We start from the raw sequence: 22,221 nt of genomic DNA on the forward strand, positions 1-22,221 counted from the left end.
TACAAATGTGACCAAATCAACCCGCTAAGGGCCTGGGTCCACCAAAGCGTGTTCTTTTTGTTTAAGTGGTGAATTGTTTTTCAATGGGAGTGCTGAGCCGTGGCGTGCACATCTGCCGTTTATATATCTGGTCGTCTAGAGTTGAAAAATGTTCAACTTTGGGCGTTTGAATGAGCGATTTAGCAATTCCCTCAGGTGTCTACAACTGCTTTTTCCCATCTACACCAAATAACGTCACTCTGCGACTTATTGTGAGCTTGTAGATCTGATATTTTGGCCGAATGTTCACCCCCAGTAATAGGGACGCTAGAATTCAAGTTGTTAGTGGATGATGATGTTGTTTACCGCAGCCTCCCAAAGTTACCAGATCGTTCCAGTTTTCAACTAACAGAAAATGTGACTTTTCCAAGTAATTCCTCTTGGGAATGGAGACTAACGGCCCTATTCTGGGCGCCGTCTTACCCATTATCCCTAAACTTCTTTCTGTCGGTGTCGGTTGTGGATGATTTTTTACTATTTTGAAAATCATTTTCAAATAGTTGAAATAGCAAATCTACAAGCTCACAATGTGTCGATGTAGATTGGCTATTTGAACTACTTGAAAATGTTTTTCAAAATAGTAAAAAATGGCAAAGAAGTTTAGGGATAATGGGTAAGACGGCGCCTAGAATAGGGCCGATAGTGTAGCAGTAGTTAAGCCGTCACAATGTAAAAGTAAATGGTACTTGACCAGGGCCACCTGTAATAAATAACAAGGAGTGCAGGGTGAACGTTTCATGGCGTATCTTCTTGTAGGCTGACAGCAGGGTGCTTGACCCTCACGCTTTCAATTTAACCATAGGGATAGAGTCCTGTTTGTACAAAGCTCTTCACACGGCGAGTTGACCAGATCAAGAGACGTAGACGTTATTTATTCTCAGATTGTAATGGTTATTGAGGTCTTGTGGGTGTGTGTTTAACACACACACACACACACACACACACACACACACACAAATCACTTCACATGCATACTGGCCCCGGCCCCATCACACACTTCACATTGCCATGGCAACTTATGAGTCTCAGACTTGCTCTGCAGTGTGTGTGCGTGTGTGTGTGTGTGTGTGTGTGTGTGTGTGTGTGTGTGTGTGTGTGCGTGTGCGTGTGGTTGTTTGGTTGGTGTGACGACCGTGTGTTTGGAGTCGAGCAGCTTTTGTCCTGCACTTTACCCTCCTCTGACTTTCACCCTGAGTAATTGTTTTTCTTATTTGATGGCCAGCAGTAGCTCAGGCAGGTCTTAGAATTGGAAGATTCCCGGTTCGATTCCTCCCTTGCTTCGTTTCAAAGTGTCCTTGAGCAAGGCACTGAACCCCTAATTGCTCCTGATGAGCAAGTTGGATCTTACATAGTCGCCTCAGGCGTTCTGTGAACGCATGTGTGTGTGAGTGTAATGCAAGTTGTAAAGCGCTTTGGAGAGAGGAGTTATTTATTTTTTGTAAATAATCTGAACCTACACCAAAAGAAGGACAGAGTAAACAAAGCCAGCAATGGGAGTCCCTCTTTAGCGATTCATATTGATTATTATTGAGTCCTAGATCAGGTAATTAACCCATCAATTAAAAGCAACAATAATAATAATTTAGGGACACTTTGACACACATAATACTCAGTGGTGGAAAAAGTACTCAAATGTTTTACTTAAGTAAAAGTATCAATACTGCAAATTAGAAGTACTCTGTTACAAGTAAAAGTCTTTTACTTTTTTTACTTGAGTAAAAGTACAAAAGTATTGGTATCAAAATGTACTTAAAGTACCAAAAGTAAAAGTACTAAAAAGTTTGAAAATATCAAATCCACAAGCTTGTGGATCTGCTATTTTCAAATAACCTAGATGTAAAATAAGGCTAAAGTGGTTAATGTGTGTTTTATAACGTGATAACATATATCTACAAAGTAACTAGTAACTAAAGATTTCAAATAATTGTAGTGGAGTAAAAGTACAATATTTGCCTCTGAGATGTAACAGAGTAGAAGTAAAAGTACAGACAACTGGAAATAATCCAGTAAAGTAAAAGTACCTCAAAATCGTACTTAAGTACAGTACTTGAGTAAATGTACTACTTACTTTACACCACTGCATATACTAGGTGAGCCGGAGGACCAAACACGACGACCTTCCGATTCCCAGGCGTCCTCCTCTACCCCCCCCCCAATTAACACACTCTCTCCACCCTCCTGCAGGCGTCCAATCAGACGGACGTGGAGAACTGGGTGACCTCCATCCACTCGGCGTGTTCCTCGCTGCTGGCGCGGCGCCAGGGGAAGGAGGACACGGTGTCTCTGCTGCGGAGCCACACCCGCGTCCTCCTGCACAGCGTCGACATGGACGCCAAGATGAGGAAGATGGCCGAACTCCAGCTGTCTGTCATCACGGACCACAAGAACAGGAAGGCTGTGGAAAGCCAGGTGAGGAGAGTGCGTTGCGTGTGTGACTGTGTGTGTGACTGTGTGACTGTGTGTGTGTGTGTGTGTGTGTGTGTGTGTGTGTGCGTGTGTGTGTGTGTGTGTGCGTGTGAGTGTGAGATGATTGTTGGGTTTCCAGGAAGCAACCAGCGCAACAGAAATGCCATGATGAGCCAGCTGTGTGGTGGGAGGGTGTGTGTGTTTGTGTTTGTGCGTGCGTGTGTGTGTGCGTGCATGTGTGGTTGAGATCAAGGGCCCAAGAGTTGTGGAAGGAGCCATTCAAACACACAGCAGTTTGGTCAAATTGGCCAATTTAGTTAATTAGTGTGTGCGGTTGAAATGGAAACCAGCGCCTCAACAGCCTTTTCTGCTGAACCAAAGACATCTAGTCTACAAGCGTTTCACTTCTGCGGTCCTATTAACTGCCAAGGTTGGGGGTTTGATTCCCCGTGTATAGCTCAATGGTTAGTTGCCCCTTTCTGCATTGTGTGTTCATTCCATGACATCGTCATCATCTTGGAGTTGCATTTTGTTGGCTTTTTACTGTGCTTTTGGAATTACTGTAGATACATAGATAGACCTTGAGGGAAATTCAGTTGTCATAACCGCAGAACTGCAGTAAGGATGATACAAAGATACAGATACGGGTAGAGAATAAGTGCAGAATAAGAGATAGGGTAACACTAATGAATACACTTGAACCCCTAGCGTCCCCTTTGTATTGCGACACGTTGTGAGCTTGTAGATCGGCTGTTTTCAGCTGAGAGATTTGCGCTGTAGAGGGAAATACTTACCTAGTAAAGAGCCTTGGGGGAGCCCGGTCAACTAAGGATACAGGCAAGTGGTTCAAATAGGATAACAATATAAAGGATGACCAGGCCCACTGCTCATGGGCTGGTCAGGTGTGCATAATGTTTAAGTTGGTACAAATAGAGAGGTAGCATGTGCATTCTGTCTTAAAGAACTAAAGACTGGCCTAGCCATCTGCAGGGTTAGCATAGGGTATGAACCGTGTGCAGATATAAATCTACCGTTGCTGTACAATATAAATTGGGGTCCCAGAGATAGAAATGCCATTAAATGGGGGTCCGTAGCCTAATGCATATCAAACTGTGGGTCCTTGAGATTAAAATGGTTGCGAATCACTGCTAGGGGGTCCCTGACGTATCTTTTCAAATGGGGTTCCCGGGATAATAAGTGTCAATGTGGGGGTAGACCCTTTTGAGAAAAACAAATGTGTTCTTTAATCAATAACCTGCTCAGTGTCAGCTCAATACAAACTGCGACACAAGGTTCCTTGTGTGCTCAAACTTGGAACGTGCACACAGTGGGTTTGCAGCAAAATACATGCTTTATGAATGAAGTCAGATCCAAGCTCAGTGTAACAAACTGAACAACGTGTTACGTAACTGTTTTCCTCACGGAGTCCTGTTGGCAGCCGTCCTGTAGAGAAAATCCCAGCTTTTCTCACACAGCACTCTCAGTTTTAACGTGGCCAGCACATGTGTTGTTCAAGTCCAACGCGGTCATTATTATACTGCTGTCCCCAGTCTAACCAACTCTTTAACGGGAAGCACAGATACGTTAGCTTAGTGGTTCCCAAACGTTTTTGCTCGAGACCCGAAAAGAAAAAAATGATGTCTCCCTGGGGACCCAAACAAGTGAAAATAGCAGATCTACAAGCTCACAGCGATGCGACACGTTGTGAGCTTGTAGATCGGCTATTTTCACTACTACTTTTTTTTACTTTTCTCTTGAAAAAGTGGGTAGTGGGTCCTGACCCCGCTGTTTGGGAAACAGTGAGCTGCTAGCTGATGTTTGTGTGTGTGTGGGGTGGGGTGGGGGGGGGGGGGTGACGTCATAAAACAAATGCTGAGGTGTCGACAGCAGTACCCCCCCTCCTCAAGATCAAGAACAAAAAAACAAAGAATGTTTTCCCCAGATAGTCTCTGAGTCTACATGTCTACTCTGTTATCCATAGAGACCAGCTCAACCATGCAGAGAGTAATCTTCAGATCCTAGATCAGCAAACATCTCAAGTGACCAACAATGTTGGTCCTCCAACGTGAACCACTTTGAACCTGCATGGCGTCCCTATTTTAGGCACGTCATTACATGGGGAAAATTGTACAAATTGTAAAAACAAAGCAAAAAAACAATAGCAGATTTTCACGATGTGACGCATTGTGAGTTTATAGATCTCCTATTTTTGCTATTCGAAGGTACAGTGGGCACTTGGTAGGTTATCCCCATTCAAAGACCATAGTGCCGTCCTTACCAGAGTGTGTGTGTGTGTGTGTGTGTGTGTGTGTGTGTGTGTGTGTGTGGGGGGGGGGGGGCTATATTAACCGCATGGCTCCAGTCACTTTGATGAGATCGCATGCCGCTCACTGATCCCAAGGCCTGCAGCCGTTTGAAGTGAAGCTAAACGATTGTGTAGATTACAAAACCCTAATCTACCCTCTGAGACAACCAGCTTCTCACACTGGATCTCTGCTTCATGTGCAATTACCCAGAGAGAGGGAGAGGGAGAGAGAGAGAGAGGGATAAGAGAATTGAAGAGAGGGAACGGGGGGTGTTTGTGTCTGTGAACGGGAAGTGTGTGCTTGTGTGTAGATGTGTGTACAATTGTGTGTAAAGAAGCGTGACTCTGTTTGTATGTGAGTGTGTTTGTCAGTGGTCTGTGTGTGTCTGTGTGTGTGTGTGTGTGTGTGTGTGCGCGTGTGTGTGTGTGTGTGTGTGTGTGTGTGTGTGTGTGTGTGTGTGTTTGTGTGCGCGTGCGATTGATTGATGGAATACTTAAATGTAAACAGCACGAGGTACAGTCAGACATAAAAGGATAACATAAATACTTGTTTCCATTGTGGTGCTATGTACTCAATTCATCAAATTAGAAAAACCTGTGTTGTGTGGTCCTCAGATCCAGCAGTGGGACCAGAACCTGGAGAAGCTGAACGTGGACGTGTTCAGACTGAGGTGCTACCAGGCCAGCCTGCAGGGCAGTGAGCTGCCCAACCCCAAGAGGCTGCTGGCCGTGGCCAGTAAGACCTCCAAGAGCACCCTGGGACGTCTGGGGGTCTTCTCTGCCTCCTCCTTCCACGCTCTGGTACTATTTACTATTATTTATTCACCCTGGGAAATATCTCTTGTCTTAACCAGAGATAGCTTGTTTAGACGTGTGTTTTTTTTACCACTTGAACCCTGGCGTCCCTGTTCCGGGGCAAACATCTGTTGGCTATTATGAACGAAGAGATTATGGTGTTGAGGGGGAAAAAGGATTGGACCTGGTAAAGAGCCCTGGGGGACCTCGGTGTAACTTCATTGACAACAGCAGGTGTCCTACTCGACACGAGGGTTTACACATTTCTCAATGGAAGAGTCGGGAGACCCCCTCTAACCACTGCTGATGTCCTAGTTATATTGTAAATAGCTTGTAAATGGACTGCATTTATATAGCGCTTTTCTCCAAAGCGCTTTACAGTGTACTTCACATTCACCCATTCACACACTGACCATGCAAGGCACCAATCTGCTCATCGGGAGCAATTAGGGGTTCAGTGTCTTGCTCAAGGACACTTCGACACCAACTCTGGGGGAGCTGGGAACTGGGAACCTTCCGTTTCCCAAGCTGCCGCTCTATCTCCTGAGCCACTGCCGCCCCGTAGATTGGCTATGTAGATCGGCTATTTTCAGAAAATGTTCTCTTATGGGGGTTCCCGGCACAAAACCTTTTCAAATAGGGGTCCGCGCCAAAGTACATATAAAGTTTTGTGGTACTTGGCATAAAAATGTTTGAGAACCACTATTTTAGCGTACCGATAGCTTATCATAGTTTTATTTATTTGGCATTTACAGTAGTTACAGTAATCGCACAGGGGAAAACAATCATCAAAACATGCTGAAAACACAACATGAAGAAAGAAGAGAACAATGGCATTAGTGAGTTGATGTCTTCATTTCCTAATGCACTGGTTCTCGGTTCTGGGTCCAAATGGGCCTTCATTTGGTTCCATTTGTACACTCTCACAGTTAAATAAACACACTCAGACACACTCAGATTTTAGATTGGGGTCCCAGAGATAGATATGGTATCACATGGGGGTCCGTGTCCCTAATGCATATTGGGGGTCCTTGAAATTCAAACGGTTGATTATCACTGTCCTAACGTTATTGGTGGTGTTGTTGTTGTTGTGGTGGTCAGGTGTGCAGTCGTGAGGAGGGCACACTGAGGAGACGAGGTCAGTCTCTGTCCAGAGGAGACCAGAGGACCAAGAAAGGCCTGCTGTCTTCTCTGAAGGTGTTGGACACCCTGGGGAGACGCAGCAAGGACAAGAGTCTGTCAACATCACAGGTAACGTGCATGCACGCATGTGTGCACACACACACACGCACGCACGCACGCACGCACGCACGCACGCACGCACGCACGCACACACACACACACACACACACACACACACACACACACACACACACACACACACACACACACACACACACACACACACACACACACACACACACACACACACACATGCTCCCAACATGTGAACTCCTTACAAGGCTAGCTGTGGGTTCAGCTGGATGGCTTAACCCACTAATCCTCTATGATAGCAGTTAATCACAGCAGCTGGGAAGGGGCTCTGTAGGGGCACACACACACACACACACACACACACACACACACACACACACACACACACACACACACACACACACACACACAGAGAGAGACACACAGACACACGTGTACAAGTTCACACACCATCAACTCTCCTCCTTCTAGCCATTTGCCTCTCACCTTGTTATCAGCTGTAAAAACACTTGTTTACAAGTCTCCTGACACTGATGTGTTTTAAAACCGTTTGGAATGCAGGGAGCCACGTCAAACAGATGTTCTCATCCACAAACACCTTGCTTTGCACTACTGCACTACTACACATTCACACCTGGGAGCTGCCCAGTACAACCACAGTCTACTACTGTTGACCACATGTTAGAGAATCTCTTAATTCTCAAACATTGTTATACGACGAATAGTGGAAAAAAGCACCAATCTGTAAGTGTGTAGATCGGTTATTGGCTATTCAAAAATTATTTAACAATAATGTACTTGTTAAATAATAGGACACCAGTCTTAAAGTACCATGGTGGGGAGAACATTTCTACGCTGTTGCACTTCACTATGAACTAATCTAGGAACGGAAGTGTATTCCTCCGTTTTACTACTCACTGTAAGCCACTTCTGGATAAGTGCATTAGCTAAATGATTAACACGTGTTTACGTTGACTTAATTTCATTTATTTGCGCTGCGGGTGGACCGTTGAGTCCGAGGCCTCCGAGGTAATAAAATACTGTTTGCAATTCTTCAGTGAGATTTCAAAAAATAGCAAATCGTGTCTGGAAAAAACACACATCCGCTAAATGCCTCCCAAGTACCAATCCAGATGTTCCGAGTTATGAGACGGTTATCAGGGAATGTTCCGTGCAGCTCAGTAGCATCAGCCTCCTGGTGGGTTTTATTGCTCATCACTTACTAAACCCCTCGTGGACCCCCGGGCCCCCCTTTTGCTCCGTAAACACCGCCCCCGTCCGAGAGACCAACTGGAGCTATTTTAGGTTTGCTGAGAGTCTGACCTAACTGCCTCTCTGCTCTAGAGGACAATAAATCTCTTGGCATTTTGTCCTCCATGTCCCCTCTCTCTCTCTCCTCCCTGTCTCTCTCCCTCTCTCTCTTTTTCCAGCCAATGTTTTGACAGCCTGACATTGTACACTACACTACTACACCCCTCCTCTGTTCTTCTCTCAACACGTGTTCTGTGTTGATACTCTGAACTAGGGGACATCGTTGTATTGTATATATTGTATATCGTCTCTGTCGGGTGGAAACCTCATTATGTCCAAATTCAAAAGCAGAAGTAGCAGATCTACAAGCTCAAAACGCGTCACTTCGCGCCGAGTTTCGAGCTTGTGAATCTGCTACTTTTTCTGCTTTTGTCTGACGCTGTAGTGTGATCAATTAGGGCATTAATTTACGAAAAAACACAAAAAGTTGGACTGATGTCGCCTTTCGGACAGACAGTGGATGAAAGAAAGTTATGCTTTTGTGCAACATGTTTAAAAATCCGGACAACCTCCAAACAGACAAGACCTTGCCCTACAGCAGGGGTCTTCAACAGGGGGTCCGGGACCCCTAGGGGGTCCGCAGAGTTACTACAGGGGGTCCGCCAAAATCTTTGTGTGATATGAATTTTCTTTTTACCTTAACCTCTTGAACCCTAGCATCCCTTTTCTGAGGAGAACTTTAGCCAAAAATAGCAGATCTACAAGAAGTACTGCGCACGTGATGTACAGTGAATGGGCCACGGTCTCCCCGTTTCTCTTTATTAGTGCCATGAACATGCCCTTGAGCAAGGCACAGTTTTTTGTGATGTGCACCGTTACCCTCTCTAGGCAATTGTAATATAGAATAGCACATTTCAACAAGGCAAGCGCTTTGCTCAAAACATTGAGACATTAAGACAGAGCTAAGATACAGCACATTATTAAGATACAGTATAAAGGACAATCAAATACAATAAAAAAAGAAAGAAGTTAAATTAAAACAGAAAAATAAGAGAATAAATGTACAAAAATTAACTCAATAAAAAGGCACCAGCAAAAACAAAGAAGTCATCAGCTTTTTAGGCCCTAAACAATTCAGTGCTTTATAAACCACAAGGGCAGTATTTTAAGATCAATCATTTGACCGACCGTTTAAAGATCTAAAAGAGCGTATCAACAGTTGAATTACAGTAAGTGTGTGTGTGTTCTTCTATCTAGAGGAGTCCCTTTGTCTCAAGTAGAATCCTTGTTGGATGTGTGCTGAGGGCACGCTTTGCCATGTCTGCTTATTATAAGCGACTTTGGGCTTGTTTTTCTGTAAAGTTGCTTGTAAATTATTGGCAGTTGCGGGTGTGTGTTTTTTTGGGCTTGTTTCTAAAGTGCAGTTGATTATTTGGGCTTGTTTCCTAATGTTGCTGAAACCGGTGGTTCTCTAACATTTTCATGTCAAGGACCCCCAAATTAAGGTGTATTTGTCCACGGACCCCCATCTGAAAATACTTTGTGCCAGGGACCCCTGTACCAGATTTCTGCTGTTAAACGTTTTCGCAAAATGTTTCAGTTTTCTTCAAGATTTGTTTGAAAATAGCAAATCTACAAGCTCACAACGCGCCGCAATGCGGCACGTTGTGAGCTTGTAGATCGGCTATTTTCAAATAGCCGATGCATATAGGTTTAAAGTGCTCGTGTGGCCTACAGTCGCTTCTTTTGGGCTTGTTTTCATAGACCCTAAGACCTTGTTGCTTATTTCTCTCGCATAATCTGGCAACACTGGCTGGGGGGCAGTGTGCGAGCCAGACTAATGTGTGTATGGAACACACATTTACCAGCAGACGTAGGGGGGGGGCAAATTGTTCCAAGCTGGAAGCAACCAACACGGGACAAACACAGTGTTTTTTGTGTGTGTGGGACACATCGTCCGGTAAACAGCCTGATACACATTATTACTGGCAGCATCCTCGTCTAGGATCACTTGTCCCAGCTCTGCAGGGGGTTTATGTCGCCATTTCACATTTGTGGTCTTTTTCTTTCCAGACAGAACTGTCCTTTAAGTGTGTTTTTTTAAACCATTTTAATTAATGAATCCCTGTATACTTAAAGGGATAGTTCACCCATGTCACGATGTCACGATGCGACGTGTTGTGAGCTTGCAACATTTTTGACATTTCGTCCACTCTGTCATATTGAGTATGGGGATTCAGAAACTGATTAGCTACTTTTAAAGCTACAATCCAGGATTTATTTGCATACATAAAAGGTTATTTTAACCAATCTCTGTATGGCACAGTATGTAACTATTATATCTGCCAAGGCTGAAGGTACATGGTCTCCCTATACTCTTCCATTGAGACATTTAGACCCTAGGACACCTGGGTCGGGTAGGACAGCTACTGTGTACTGGTTGACGATGTCGATAAAGTTATTTGAAGCAGACAGCGTGTCCCAGATTGGACACTAGTTGATGTTGTATACTGTAGTTCAGACATTATTGCAAATACCTCTCTCTGTTAGAAGAGGGACATAACACTTAATTCCCTCCAGACCAGTGGTTCTCAAACGTTTTCATGTCAAGGACCCCCAAATTGACACTTATTAGCCCACGGACCCCCATTTGAAAAGATAAGCCAGGGACCCCCATAAGAGAAGGTTTTTATGGCTCTAGCAGTGATTCTCAACCATTTTAATTTCAAGGACCCCCAGTTTGACATGCATTAGGCTGTGGACCCCATTTAATGGCATCTCTATCTCTGGGACCCCACTTTATATTGTAAAATCAATGTTAATTTAACTCTGAGATAAGGGTCCATTTGGTTCCTATCCATCATTTAGCTGGGAACCCCCTGGAACCCCCTCAAGTACCCCTGGGGGTCCCCGGACCCCACTTTGAGAACCAATGCTCCAGAGGACTAAAATGTTTACAATAGAATAGAACGGAATTGAATCATATTTTTCTAGCAAAGTATACCAGTACGTAGTACACTATTCCAATGTCTCACTGGAGGTCCTCTTGGGTTACTGGTGGCATGCGTGTGTGCGTGTGCGCGTGTGTGTGTGTGTGTGTGTGTGTGTGTGCGTGCGTGCGCAGACTGTCTCCATCTCTGCCAGTGTGATTATGGCTCTTCTCTCGGTGTGTCTCCCACACAACCTGTAATTTCAGCCCCAGCCAAAGCCTTCATTTCTACCCATGATTCTAATTTTGGGGGGGTTTTCAGAGCAGAGCCGAATTAGTATCAAAGTCTCTGCGCTCTGTGAGGCTTTTTAATCAGGGGTAAATATAGACGCTCGTGGCTTTATTTTTAGTCGGACCATTTCTCCTGAGTCATTCCCCTGACTGCGTGCGTGCGTGTGTGTGGGCGTGCGTGTGTGTTCCCTCCTTCCTGTCATCCAATGAGATGTTCCTGTGAACATCTCATTACGGTTTACGAGTGGTTATTATGACATGACGTATCCTGTATCCTTTGCTATCCGTAACTTTGTATCTATAACAGTGGTTCTCAAACTTTTTCATGTCAAGGACCCCCAAATTGACACTTATTAGCCCACGGACCCCCATTTCAAAAGATATGCCAGGGACCCCCATAAGAGAAGATTTTTTATGGCTCTAGCAGTGATTCTCAACCATTTTAATTTGAAGGACCCCCAGTTTGACATGCATTAGGGCTACAGACCCCCATTTAATGGCATTTCTATCACTTGGACCGCAATTTATATTGTGAAATCTATGTCAATTTAACTCTGAGAGTGTACAAATGGAACCAAATGGACCCGTACACTCTCAGAGTTACAGACCCATAAGGGTCCATTTGGTGCCTAATCTATCATTTAGCTGGGGACCCCCTGGAACTCCCTCAAGGACCCCTGGGGGTCCCCGGACCCCACTTTGAGAACCAATGATCTACAACACAGTAAAAACCATGGAACCAACCATTGAACCAAATCCATTTGGTTCCATTTGTACACACTCTCAGAGTTAAATGAACACACTCAGGATTTTACTTTGTTAATTTTAGAAAATATGCTACAATGAAATGATGTTTATTCTCTTGTGTATTCCAGGTGTTTGAGGGTCGGTCAGTTTACCAGCCATCCGCCTGCAGCTCTGAGGTAATAATAAGCCCTTTAAAAATACACACGGCAAAATGCGGAGTGTTAATTTAACTATGAATATGTAAATATTTACCCTTATTGGTTCGATCTCTGTCTCCGTATTTTGCTGTACGGTACACGGATGACACCTGTTACATTACACCCCTGGCTATAATAGTATAACCCAACACACACACACACACACACACACACACACACACACACACACACACACACACACACACACATATATATATATATTACATATAATATAACTAGTACATCTGAGACATTTAGACCCTGGTGTTGGGTATAGGACACCTACTGGTTGACAAGTAGTACTGCCTGAAGCACAAATCCTGGGTAGACAAAAAGCGTTACGTATTGCACCTTTAAAATGCTAGATGTTGTCATATTATGTAACATATCATACTGACTCATTGACAGACCGTTACAATGACTCACTCACTGAACCAACTAATTGGTTTTGGGGTCATCAGCTGTGTTTGCTCTGCCACATGTGCAGCTGACAACACAGCGCGCGCACACACGCACACACACACACACACACACACACACACACACACACACACACACACACACACACACACACACACACACACACACACACACACACACACACACACACACACTTATTATGCATGCAGTGCGCACAAACCTAAACCATTCCTTACTTAAATTGCATTAATCCCTCTTTGGGAGAGAGGCGGAGATGAGAGGTGGAGATGGGGTCTTTCTATTCATCCAGAGTGTGTGTCCGAGGTACAGCTGTCATAGCAATCTGCTGGCCTATTGACACTTGTACTATGAGCAAACGGGTGTGTGTGTGTGTGTGTGTGTGTGTGTGTGTGTGTGTGTGTGTGTGTGTGTGTGTGTGTGTGTGTGTGTGTGTGTGTGTGTGTGTGTGTGTGTGTGTGTGTGTGTGTGCGTGCATGTGTGCATGAAGATGGGCCGACTGAGAGATCCTTTGTTCCTTTTGAGATTCCTTTGTCCAAGATTCTTAATCTTCCTGTTGGGATACAATGACTCCCCACCTCCTACTTCTCTCCTCTCCCTCCCCTCCCCTCCCCTCTCCTTCTGAGACCTGTTGCTGGGGGTATATACTAGTGCTGCACGATTCTTGCTCAAATGTGAATCACGATTTTCCTCCATAAGAATTGAGATCACGATTCTCACACGATTCTCTTGTAAATATAAAAAAAAAAAAAATCAATGTAAAAAATGTTTAATATTGGAAAAAAAAATCGCCATAATTTAAAATCGAGATTGCATAGGTGTCTGAATCGAGATCACGATCTTTTTTCGATTAATTGTGCAGCACTAGTGTATACTCTACAACAGTGGTTTTCAACCAGTGGTCCGGGGACCACCAGTGGTCCTTGAGGGGGTTCCAGGGGGTCCCCAGCCAAATGAATAGTTAGGAACCAAATTGACCCTTATGTGTCTGTAACTCTGAGAGTGTACAAATGGAACCAAATGGACCCGTTAGGGTTTGTATACTCTCAGAGTTAAATGAACACTAATGATGATGATGCAGTGTAGATTGGGACCCCCAAGAAATCAAAATGGTTGAGTCCCTGGCATATCTTTTCAAATGGGGGTCCGTGGGCTATTATGTGCCAATTTGGGAGTCCTTGACGCAAAAAAAAGATTGAAAACCACTGCTCTACAACAATCTCTTGGTTCTCATGAAAGCATTTAGTTGTAGAATGTGGCGTGGTGTTGTTGTTGTGAACAGTTGTCTGCTCACATACTCTATTACTGCTGGTCTATTAAATGCTTCAATAATGTAATAACCTGCAATGGTTGAGAGCATAAAATCAAGTAGTGGGGGATTATAATGAATTCTCTATCACTTCATTTGTTTCCCTCTCTCCTTCCTCTCTTGCTCTTCCCATCTCTCTTTCTCGCACCCTTTTCTTTTGCTCCCATTTCTCCTGTCTTTGTCCTTTTCCTCCCTCTCCTGTCCTCCTGCTCTCACGTTATTACAGAGATTGGACGCCCTATCCAAACTGCAGGTAGCGACGCCCTCTGAAGGCCATCCGTGGTACAGCAGCATGGACCACCAGCAGGTGTGTGTCAGCTTGCCTGACGGACAGGTTGTCGGTGTGTCTGTCAAACCTGACGCTCTGGTATCTGACCTGCTGCATCTGGTCTGTAAGGTCAGTCTACTGAGATTGTTCTCTGGGTTTGTTTGCTTGTTTTTGTCTTGGTTTTAGGTTGAACACATGACATTCAAGGGTGAATTCAGACAGCAAGGCTCCACCGTATTCCATTAGAAAAAGCAAAAATGGTCTTTTCTCAACCTGTATTTTTTTTTTCAAAAATCAACACACAATATCAATATCACAAATTGACTAAACATCCACAGATTTGACAGCAGAGAATTCCTTTAACCCATCAACCCATTATCTACAAATGCCCTCTAAACCAGTAGTTCTCAAACTTTTTCGTGTCAAGGACCCCCAAAATGATTTATATATATGGCCACGGACCCCCATCTGAAAATGTTTTGTGCCAGTGACCCCAGGAGAGAAAATAAAAAACACTTTCAAGATTTGTACAAGCTCTCAGCGCAGCACGAAGTGACGTGCTGTGAGCTTGTAGATCTGCTATTTTTGAATAGCCAACGCTAAAATCTAAAATGACAGATTCTTTCTGGGTTAATTTTCAACTAACCCAGTAATTATCTATGTGTGTCGTCTTTGTGTTTGTGTGTCTCTGTGTGCGTGCATGCGTGTGTATGTAGGAGAGACAGTTGGACCCCGATCAGTTCTGTGTGCGTGTGAGGAGACATGTGGGCCAAACCACGGAGACCAGAACAGCACAGCAGTCTGACCCAGTCAGAGAACTGGTAAGAAACCTGCACCTCCCACACACACACACACTGAATAGAGTTTATCACTGCCCCTAGCTAGTATTATCATATACAGTACTGCAGGGATCTTCAATGTTTTTGTGACCAAGGACCCCTTAGCTCAGAGTCAGATGAAGCAGGGACCCCCCACCACATATTGTATAACATTGTGTTGCAGATTAAACATTTTCATGGATTTCATGGATAGCTTCATACTGTACTTGTTTGACATCACTATCATCAGTGTATTTTCGGCGACTTAACGCATTGTGAGCTTTATAGATCTGCTATTTTTGGCAAATGTTCCCACCAGAATAGGGATGCTAGGGTTCAAGTAGTTAAGTAAAGTTGAAGACCCCTGATATACTGAATAGAGTTGCCCACTGCTCTCACCTCATCATATCAGAGGACCAACAGTGTGTTTTATGTGCAGGTCTATGACGAGTTGGAACTGTCCCCTCTCAACGTGTTCACGCTCCATCTGTCTCGGCCTGACAGCAACCAGGACTTCGGTGAGTTGGTCAGCGTGTTGCGTGTCTCTGTGTTGCATGTCTTTTTTCCCCACCTCTGTCCTAAGATTCCTGTCTCTGTACCGTCCTGTCTAAATAAAGTAAAAACTGCCCAAAAAGCGTAGCTTTATGCCCATCAGGTTTAGGCAAAATGGTCCAACGTGGGATACAAATATCATGATTGGTGTAATTCAAATTTTATACAATATACCCGTTTGGTTTTGATGTTGAACATTAATGAAGGAACTGCCCACCGTACCTGACTTAACCTTTGACCCCTGTAGGTTTTGCAGTGACGGGTCACGTGGACGGAGGTGGGCAGAGTCATTTGTACATCAGTGAGGTCAGCGCACAGGGACTGGCCCACTCCGAGGGTGAGTACAGTAGTACACACAAGATGGCTGCTTCTGGTGAAACAGGAGCTTGTAGATGCTAGTTTTGAATAGTCAAGGCATGAATAATCACTTATTTAACAGGCATTGTTATGCACATCCACCTTGGTCGCTTGTGCAGGACTAAACTTGAACATATGAAAATAAATAAAAGGAAGTCAGCACAGGCAGCTTCTGCTACGAAAAATGTTTTAATGTGCACCTGAGGAAGGCCACTTGATGGTTGAAATGTGGTAACCTTTGCACATGAAACTTTTTTTTCGGAGCAGCAGCTGCCTGTACGGACTTCTTTTTATTTATCTTCATATGAATAACCACTTGACCACTTAAGCTGTCTAGACTTGGTAAACCGGACCTGAGTTGACTCTGTACTTGAAGCGCTTTTTTCCCGTCTACTCTGCACCAAATCTCTTTACCAAAAATAGCCGATCTAATAGCTCACAATGCTTCAAGTTGCGATGCGTTGTTAGTTTGTAGATCTTCTATTTTTGGCTAATGTTCCCCCCAGAATATGGATGCTGGTGTACCAATGGTCGTTACAATGAAACAGTTAACAAAACTAAAACTAAACTAGATGGGATTAGATCAAATTAGAAATTAAGCAAGGGATAATGCATTTAAAGCCCTTCAGGGCGATTAACCACCTCGGCTTCGCCTCGGTGGTTAATCGCCCTGTCGGGCTTTAAATTTCAATAATGACTACCTCCCCATGCATTATCCCGCTTATTACACGGCTACTTAATACATACATAAATACATTTACCCAAAAGTAACAACAAAACGAAGTATTTCCTTGCTTACGGCAATGAAAGTATTCCATAAGTATTGGGCTGGGCGGACAAGTTCGCCTCGCAAAAACAAATGACGAAATGGAAAAAAACTCGCCCCAAAACACACTCGCCCCCCATTCTATTTACTGCCGATTTGCCTGTAATACCGCCGGATTTGCCCCAGGGCAACTATGTTTTGGGGCGAGCGTTTTGGTATTCCCCCGTTGTTGTGCCACGATAAACAAGGAAGTGCAGTGGATCAAATAGAATTACTTTTCGGTTATTGCATCGTCTATTTCTCACTTCAAATGTTTTCAAAAACATTCTTGAGAGCAACGTTTAGTTGTAAATGACATTGGTTGTTTGTTTACATGGCTGTCAATGTTGGATAAAGCATAAAATCAAGCAGCGCAGGTTGATATGAGCAGGTGTTCTGAGTCTCTGATTACACAGTTTCCTCGTCGGTCTCACCGGTCATTATCATCGGTCATTATCCAGAAATAATGACCGATGACTGACCAATCAGAATCGAGCATTCAACCAAGCCGTGTAATAAAACTAATTAAACCACTTGTAAGTAAACTCTCATTCTATTGTGGCTCACACGCAGGTCTGAGACCAGGAGATGAGATCCTGGTGCTGAACGGTACCAGTGTGTCTGGACTGGACCTGGGACTCATGCACACGTTCTTCAACCACCAGAAGCTCCAGCTGGTTCTGAGGAGAGAGGAGCCGAGCCCCCAGGAGCCCAATGGCCCCTGTCCCCAGCCCCCACCTCCCCCTTCAACCACCCAGCTACCTGAGTGGAACACAGGTACATATACCAGTACTAACTAGTTCGCCTGGTAGGCTACGGCAGTGGTTCTCAACCCAGGCCGTGACCCCCGAAAAATGATCATATTTCAACTGGGAATCCCTCACCCTGATAAGCACTTGGAATTGCAGGAGTTAAGGCATTACATTTTGTTTGACTCGGTTCCACTGATAAATATTGAAAAAAAATAGCTGATCTACAAGCTTGTAGATTGGCTAGGTTTTAAATGGCTTCTTCTTATTGACGCCAGGTTAGCTGCCAGGTTACTCATTTGTATTCATTCAGGTATTCATTTCGGATGGTTGACGTTTAACTTTAGACATTTTAATGATCTGAAGTGATTGTACATGTTTACCTTTTTTTTTCAAAGTGTAGAAATGTGCTTATATTATCATATCATCTGTCCAACTCTAGCCCAGGGGTGTTCAACGTTTTCAGGCCAAGGACCCCCTAGCTGAGAGAGAGATGAAGCAGGGACCCCCTACTCTATATTGCATAAAATTGTGTTTCAGATTTTTTTAACTTAGGGTTCAAGTGGTTAATGTAAAAAAACGAAATCCTATCACACAAAGATTTGGCGGACCCCCTATAGTAGCTCTGAGGACCCCCTAGGGGTCCCGGACCCCCAGTTGAAGACCCCTGCTCTAGTCTCTACCATCATGTGTGACGGCTCCCGTTCTCATCTTGTGAGATGGCAAATTACACTAGGTGGCGCCAAGACCTCATAAGCTTAACAGAGCTGCCTGTTTATATAATTACATAGAACAGATAGACCGCCTTACATTGTGTTTGTTAATCTGTTGTGATGTGTTGCCTGTTCTGCAGCGCCACAAGCCACATTTATGTAGGACGAATAAAAAACGTTAGTCATGGATTCACAATGATGAGAATCAGAGCTGTGGTGTTTGGTCTGAGAACTGCTGAGCTGTGCGAGGTTCCAAGGACAGCTCTCTCTCTCTCTCTCTCTCGCTCTCGCTCTCTCTCTCTCTCTCTCTCTCTCTCTCTCTCTGTCTCTCTCTCTCTCTCTCTCTCTCTCTCTCTCTCTCTCTCTCTCTCTGTGCGTGTGTGAGAGAGTTTCTCTGCCCGCTGGTGGTTTTACTAAATCCAGATCAATATTAATAAACAGCAGTCAGCTTCAGTTACCAGGCCTGCAGAAAAGCTCAATGCGCTCCTTTGAACACATTGAGGTGAACACTGTAATGACCTGCAGAGACACACTGGCCCTGGGGGATGCCTGGAGGTTGTTAATACACCAATACCGGTTGAATTTGGGTCGAATGCTTTATTGATTTAATTCTTGTTTAGGCATTTGATTATGTTGGCTCTAGCAGCCCATCACCAGCTATGATTTATTATTGATTATTATTATGTATAGGTATACTTTTCCATTGTATTCTCTTTCTTGTAGCATTGTGAGATTTTCTTTTAATTAAATGTGTATCATAAAAAGACATATAGGGTATAGTGTTTCTATATACGGTATATAATGATATAATAATACGGTGTAAACTACAGTATTACAGTACTACAGTGTTATATGCATATATGTTTTGTAACTATGTGATGACAAGTGCTCTATGGATGCAGTTGCAGACAGCATTATTGTTACATTATTATAAAGGTTTGTGTTGTTTTTGTGTGTTTCAACCACAGACCTTACGGAGAGTCCCCTGCCTCCCTCTGACATCACACACCCTCCTGCACAGGTGAGATTGCGACTGTGTGTGTGTGTGTGTGTGTGTGTGTGTGTGTGTGTGTGTGTGTGTGTGTGTGTGTGTGTGTGTGTGTGTGTGTGTGTGTGTGTGTGTGTGTGTGTGTGTGTGTGTGTGTGTGTGTGTCTAAATACAGTACAAACAGTAGCGTATGTGAATAAGGAATGAGTGTTAGGGGGTGATGTGCAGTCTGAGACTGCACCTCACCTCAGACTGCGGTGGAATGAGGAGTGAGTCCACAGTGCTGACTGAGGTCAGAGGTCATTCCACACAGTTTGGTAGCCAGGAGGTAATGGAGGTTAAGACGCATGGAGCGTTGGCCAGGGTGTCTTAGGGAAAGTCCAGACATTGGTATACTGTGGCTGTCAGCGGACATGATCCTCCAGTAGGCTGCTTAATCCAGGCTTACCCCCCCCCAAGAGTGTGTGTAGGGAAGAGAGAGAGAGACTGTGTGTGTGTGTGTGGTCAAGCTAAAGGGATTAACAGCGACCAGTGTAACCATATAGAACGTCCACGAGCCTGTAGGAATGATTTTGTTATTTTTTTCTTAAAATAGCGCTTCTAATTCCACGTAGACAGACGGCTAAGAAAGTCGAGTGGGAGAGAGTGGAGAAGACACAATAAAGGAGTTAAGGGTTAAGTGTGGGTGCGGAGGAGGCGCGAGTCTTAACCGCTTAGCCATCGACGGACGGACAGAGGAGCTTCTTCTTCGCTGTTGGAAAGACGAGACAAGAAGAAACAGAGGGAGTAACGGAGACAACACAGGTCATGAGTTGGACCGGAGCCCACAGCGTTAGAACCTGGACTGTCCCTGCGTAGCACGCGTGCTAACGGCCCGAGACGCTAGCGCGCGCGCACACACACACACACACACACAACAGCGATGCTGTTTCTGATGGCCTCCGGTGGCCTGTGGGCACAGAGAGGACCGCCGACCCCAGATAAGGGGTCCTCCGCGTCGCCTACCCCTTCCCTGCCCCTCTCGTCGCGTTCCTTGGCGACGTTGTGCTGGGTCCTCCCCCAGGAGGAGGAGGACGCCGGGGAGGAGGTGGCGGCGGTGGCGGCGGTGGCGGCAGCGGGAGAGGAAGAGGAGGAGACATCAGAGGAGGTGATATTAGAGACAGAGGCGGTAGGACAGGGGGAGGTGGTGATCGTAGAGGAGGTACAACAACAGGAAGTACTTCCGGATCTGGAGGAGGAGTCCCCGTCGGGCGCGTCGCTGAAGGAGAGACTAACCGGACTCCTGGAAGACGTGGGCTCCTGTCTGGCCTGTCGACAGGCCCCTGACGGGACCCTGCTGCTGGTAAACTAAACAACCACGCCATTCGTATGCTATAGGTGTTTGAGAGGATGAAGCCTCATTTATACTTAGTCGCGTGCCGCCTGTATATCTGCTATTTACTGCATGCAACACCAGCACGCAACTATAAGTATGAATCAAGCCTTAGTGGTGTGGTGGTCCTCACTCACATTCAGAGGGAGAGACAGAGTTGTGGTCATGACCAGTTCTTATCTGGTCTTTTATCGTATTTCCTTGTGGCAATACTAGGCATGGCAAGCAGTGTGTGGTCGCTTGGTAATAAATAACTTTGATCTCAGAACCATGACTGTTGTCTGTGTGTCCTACCTTTGAGCCTGTCGGACCCGGCAAGCAACACCTATGTCGTTTTTTTTTAGCTTAATTTGCTGACTGTGCTGGTTGCGTTTCAGCTGACCAGTTATGGGCTGAGTTGGGTGTTCTGTCAAGCTTATAGATGTGATCTTATTACAGTGCCTGTGTTTTTTTCCCCAGTGTTGTTTTGGCTTTATAATATGCTCATAAATATGAACATATGTTGGAATAGCGTCTCTTGTGAGAACCAGTACAGCACCACTGTGAGTTTCAGCGCAGATTGTTGTTTTGTGGTCCTGTGGTTTGGTGTTTGTATATGTCTGTAGAGTCATAGTTCGGTGCTCAGCAGTGTGTTATTGCAGAGTGTATATATAAGATATGATGTGGTGACGGAGGGAGTTGCATATTCCAGCATGTAATCCACACATAAATATGAATAACATTTTTCAGGCTGTGTGTGTACAATAGCACCCTCTCTCTCTCTGTCTCTCTCTCTCTCTCTCTCTCTCTCTCTCTCTCTCTCTCTCTCTCTCTCTCTCGTATCGCCGTTGCTAGATACCGTTTCAAAGTTCAGCACGTGAGAGTGTAAGACTTGTGCACATCCTGAAAACAACAAGATGTGTAAATCTTCGCACAACTGAATAAGCTAGTTTTTTGGACGTGTAATCATAACAAAGGCTTTACGTGTAAACATTGCAGTTGGCATGCTGCCGTTCTGTGTGTTTCAGTGGGAAATTGTACCGCACTATATTATTAGTTTATTTACCGAGGCACTTTTAAATCGCATGGATCCACTCTCTCCGTTTATATTCAGTCAGTCACACACATGCAAAGGATTGTTTTTCAGTGCTGAACGCGATAAGCTCATAAATGTTAACAGTCTTGAAGGAACACACACAGGGGCTGAGGCTGAATTTAGACTAGTGTATATTTAAGGACAACAGAGCAATAAATAATGTGTTCCATGTACATTTTTAGGCTTTACCCTGCCTACCTATCGACACAGTGAAATCCTCCGTGTTAATTTAAGTCTCAGCGCTAAATGCTCTTTGTTCTTGAATAGATATTATCGCTGGCCCTGTGACAATCCCTGCTTCTAATCTCTGTGGTCGTTGGGTCGGTCTCTAACTAAAAGAATGTCAGCACTTTATTACAGTCTGACTGGGGGGAATTATGATGACAAATGGGTTCCGCATGCGTTTCGCTGGAGATCCTTGCTATTTTCTGCCTCCTCTGTGGGTCGCCTGTGGTGCAAGACACTGATTATATTTAACCTGCCTACTCATGATGTTCCCTCAGCCTGACAGGACAGAACAGTGGCTGTCATCTCTGTTTCAGGACAGGTGCCTGCGTCTGGGCGGAACGTTGGCTGCTATAGGGCTGTCACGATTAGGAAAT

At 44.7% G+C, this 22,221-nt stretch overlaps 1 protein-coding gene across 2 annotated transcripts in view; it reads left to right on the forward strand.

The window, feature by feature from the left end:
• Window positions 1–22,221, forward strand: part of LOC311063164 (rho guanine nucleotide exchange factor TIAM2-like) — an 88,301-nt gene that overhangs the window by 56,038 nt on the left and 10,042 nt on the right. For both annotated transcript variants that reach the window (XM_084082424.1, XM_084082425.1), the window contains exons 9-18: window positions 2,224–2,448; window positions 5,366–5,551; window positions 6,647–6,796; window positions 12,107–12,154; window positions 14,149–14,319; window positions 14,907–15,011; window positions 15,448–15,526; window positions 15,808–15,897; window positions 17,296–17,499; window positions 19,153–19,205. In XM_084082424.1, the coding sequence (XP_083938550.1) occupies window positions 2,224–2,448; window positions 5,366–5,551; window positions 6,647–6,796; window positions 12,107–12,154; window positions 14,149–14,319; window positions 14,907–15,011; window positions 15,448–15,526; window positions 15,808–15,897; window positions 17,296–17,499; window positions 19,153–19,205 (1,311 nt within the window). The remainder of the gene's footprint in view (window positions 1–2,223; window positions 2,449–5,365; window positions 5,552–6,646; window positions 6,797–12,106; window positions 12,155–14,148; window positions 14,320–14,906; window positions 15,012–15,447; window positions 15,527–15,807; window positions 15,898–17,295; window positions 17,500–19,152; window positions 19,206–22,221) is intronic.

The sequence above is a fragment of the Gymnoscopelus microlampas genome, assembly GCF_963454915.1.
Source record: "Gymnoscopelus microlampas genome assembly, chromosome: 16".
Lineage (NCBI taxonomy): Eukaryota > Metazoa > Chordata > Actinopteri > Myctophiformes > Myctophidae > Gymnoscopelus > Gymnoscopelus microlampas.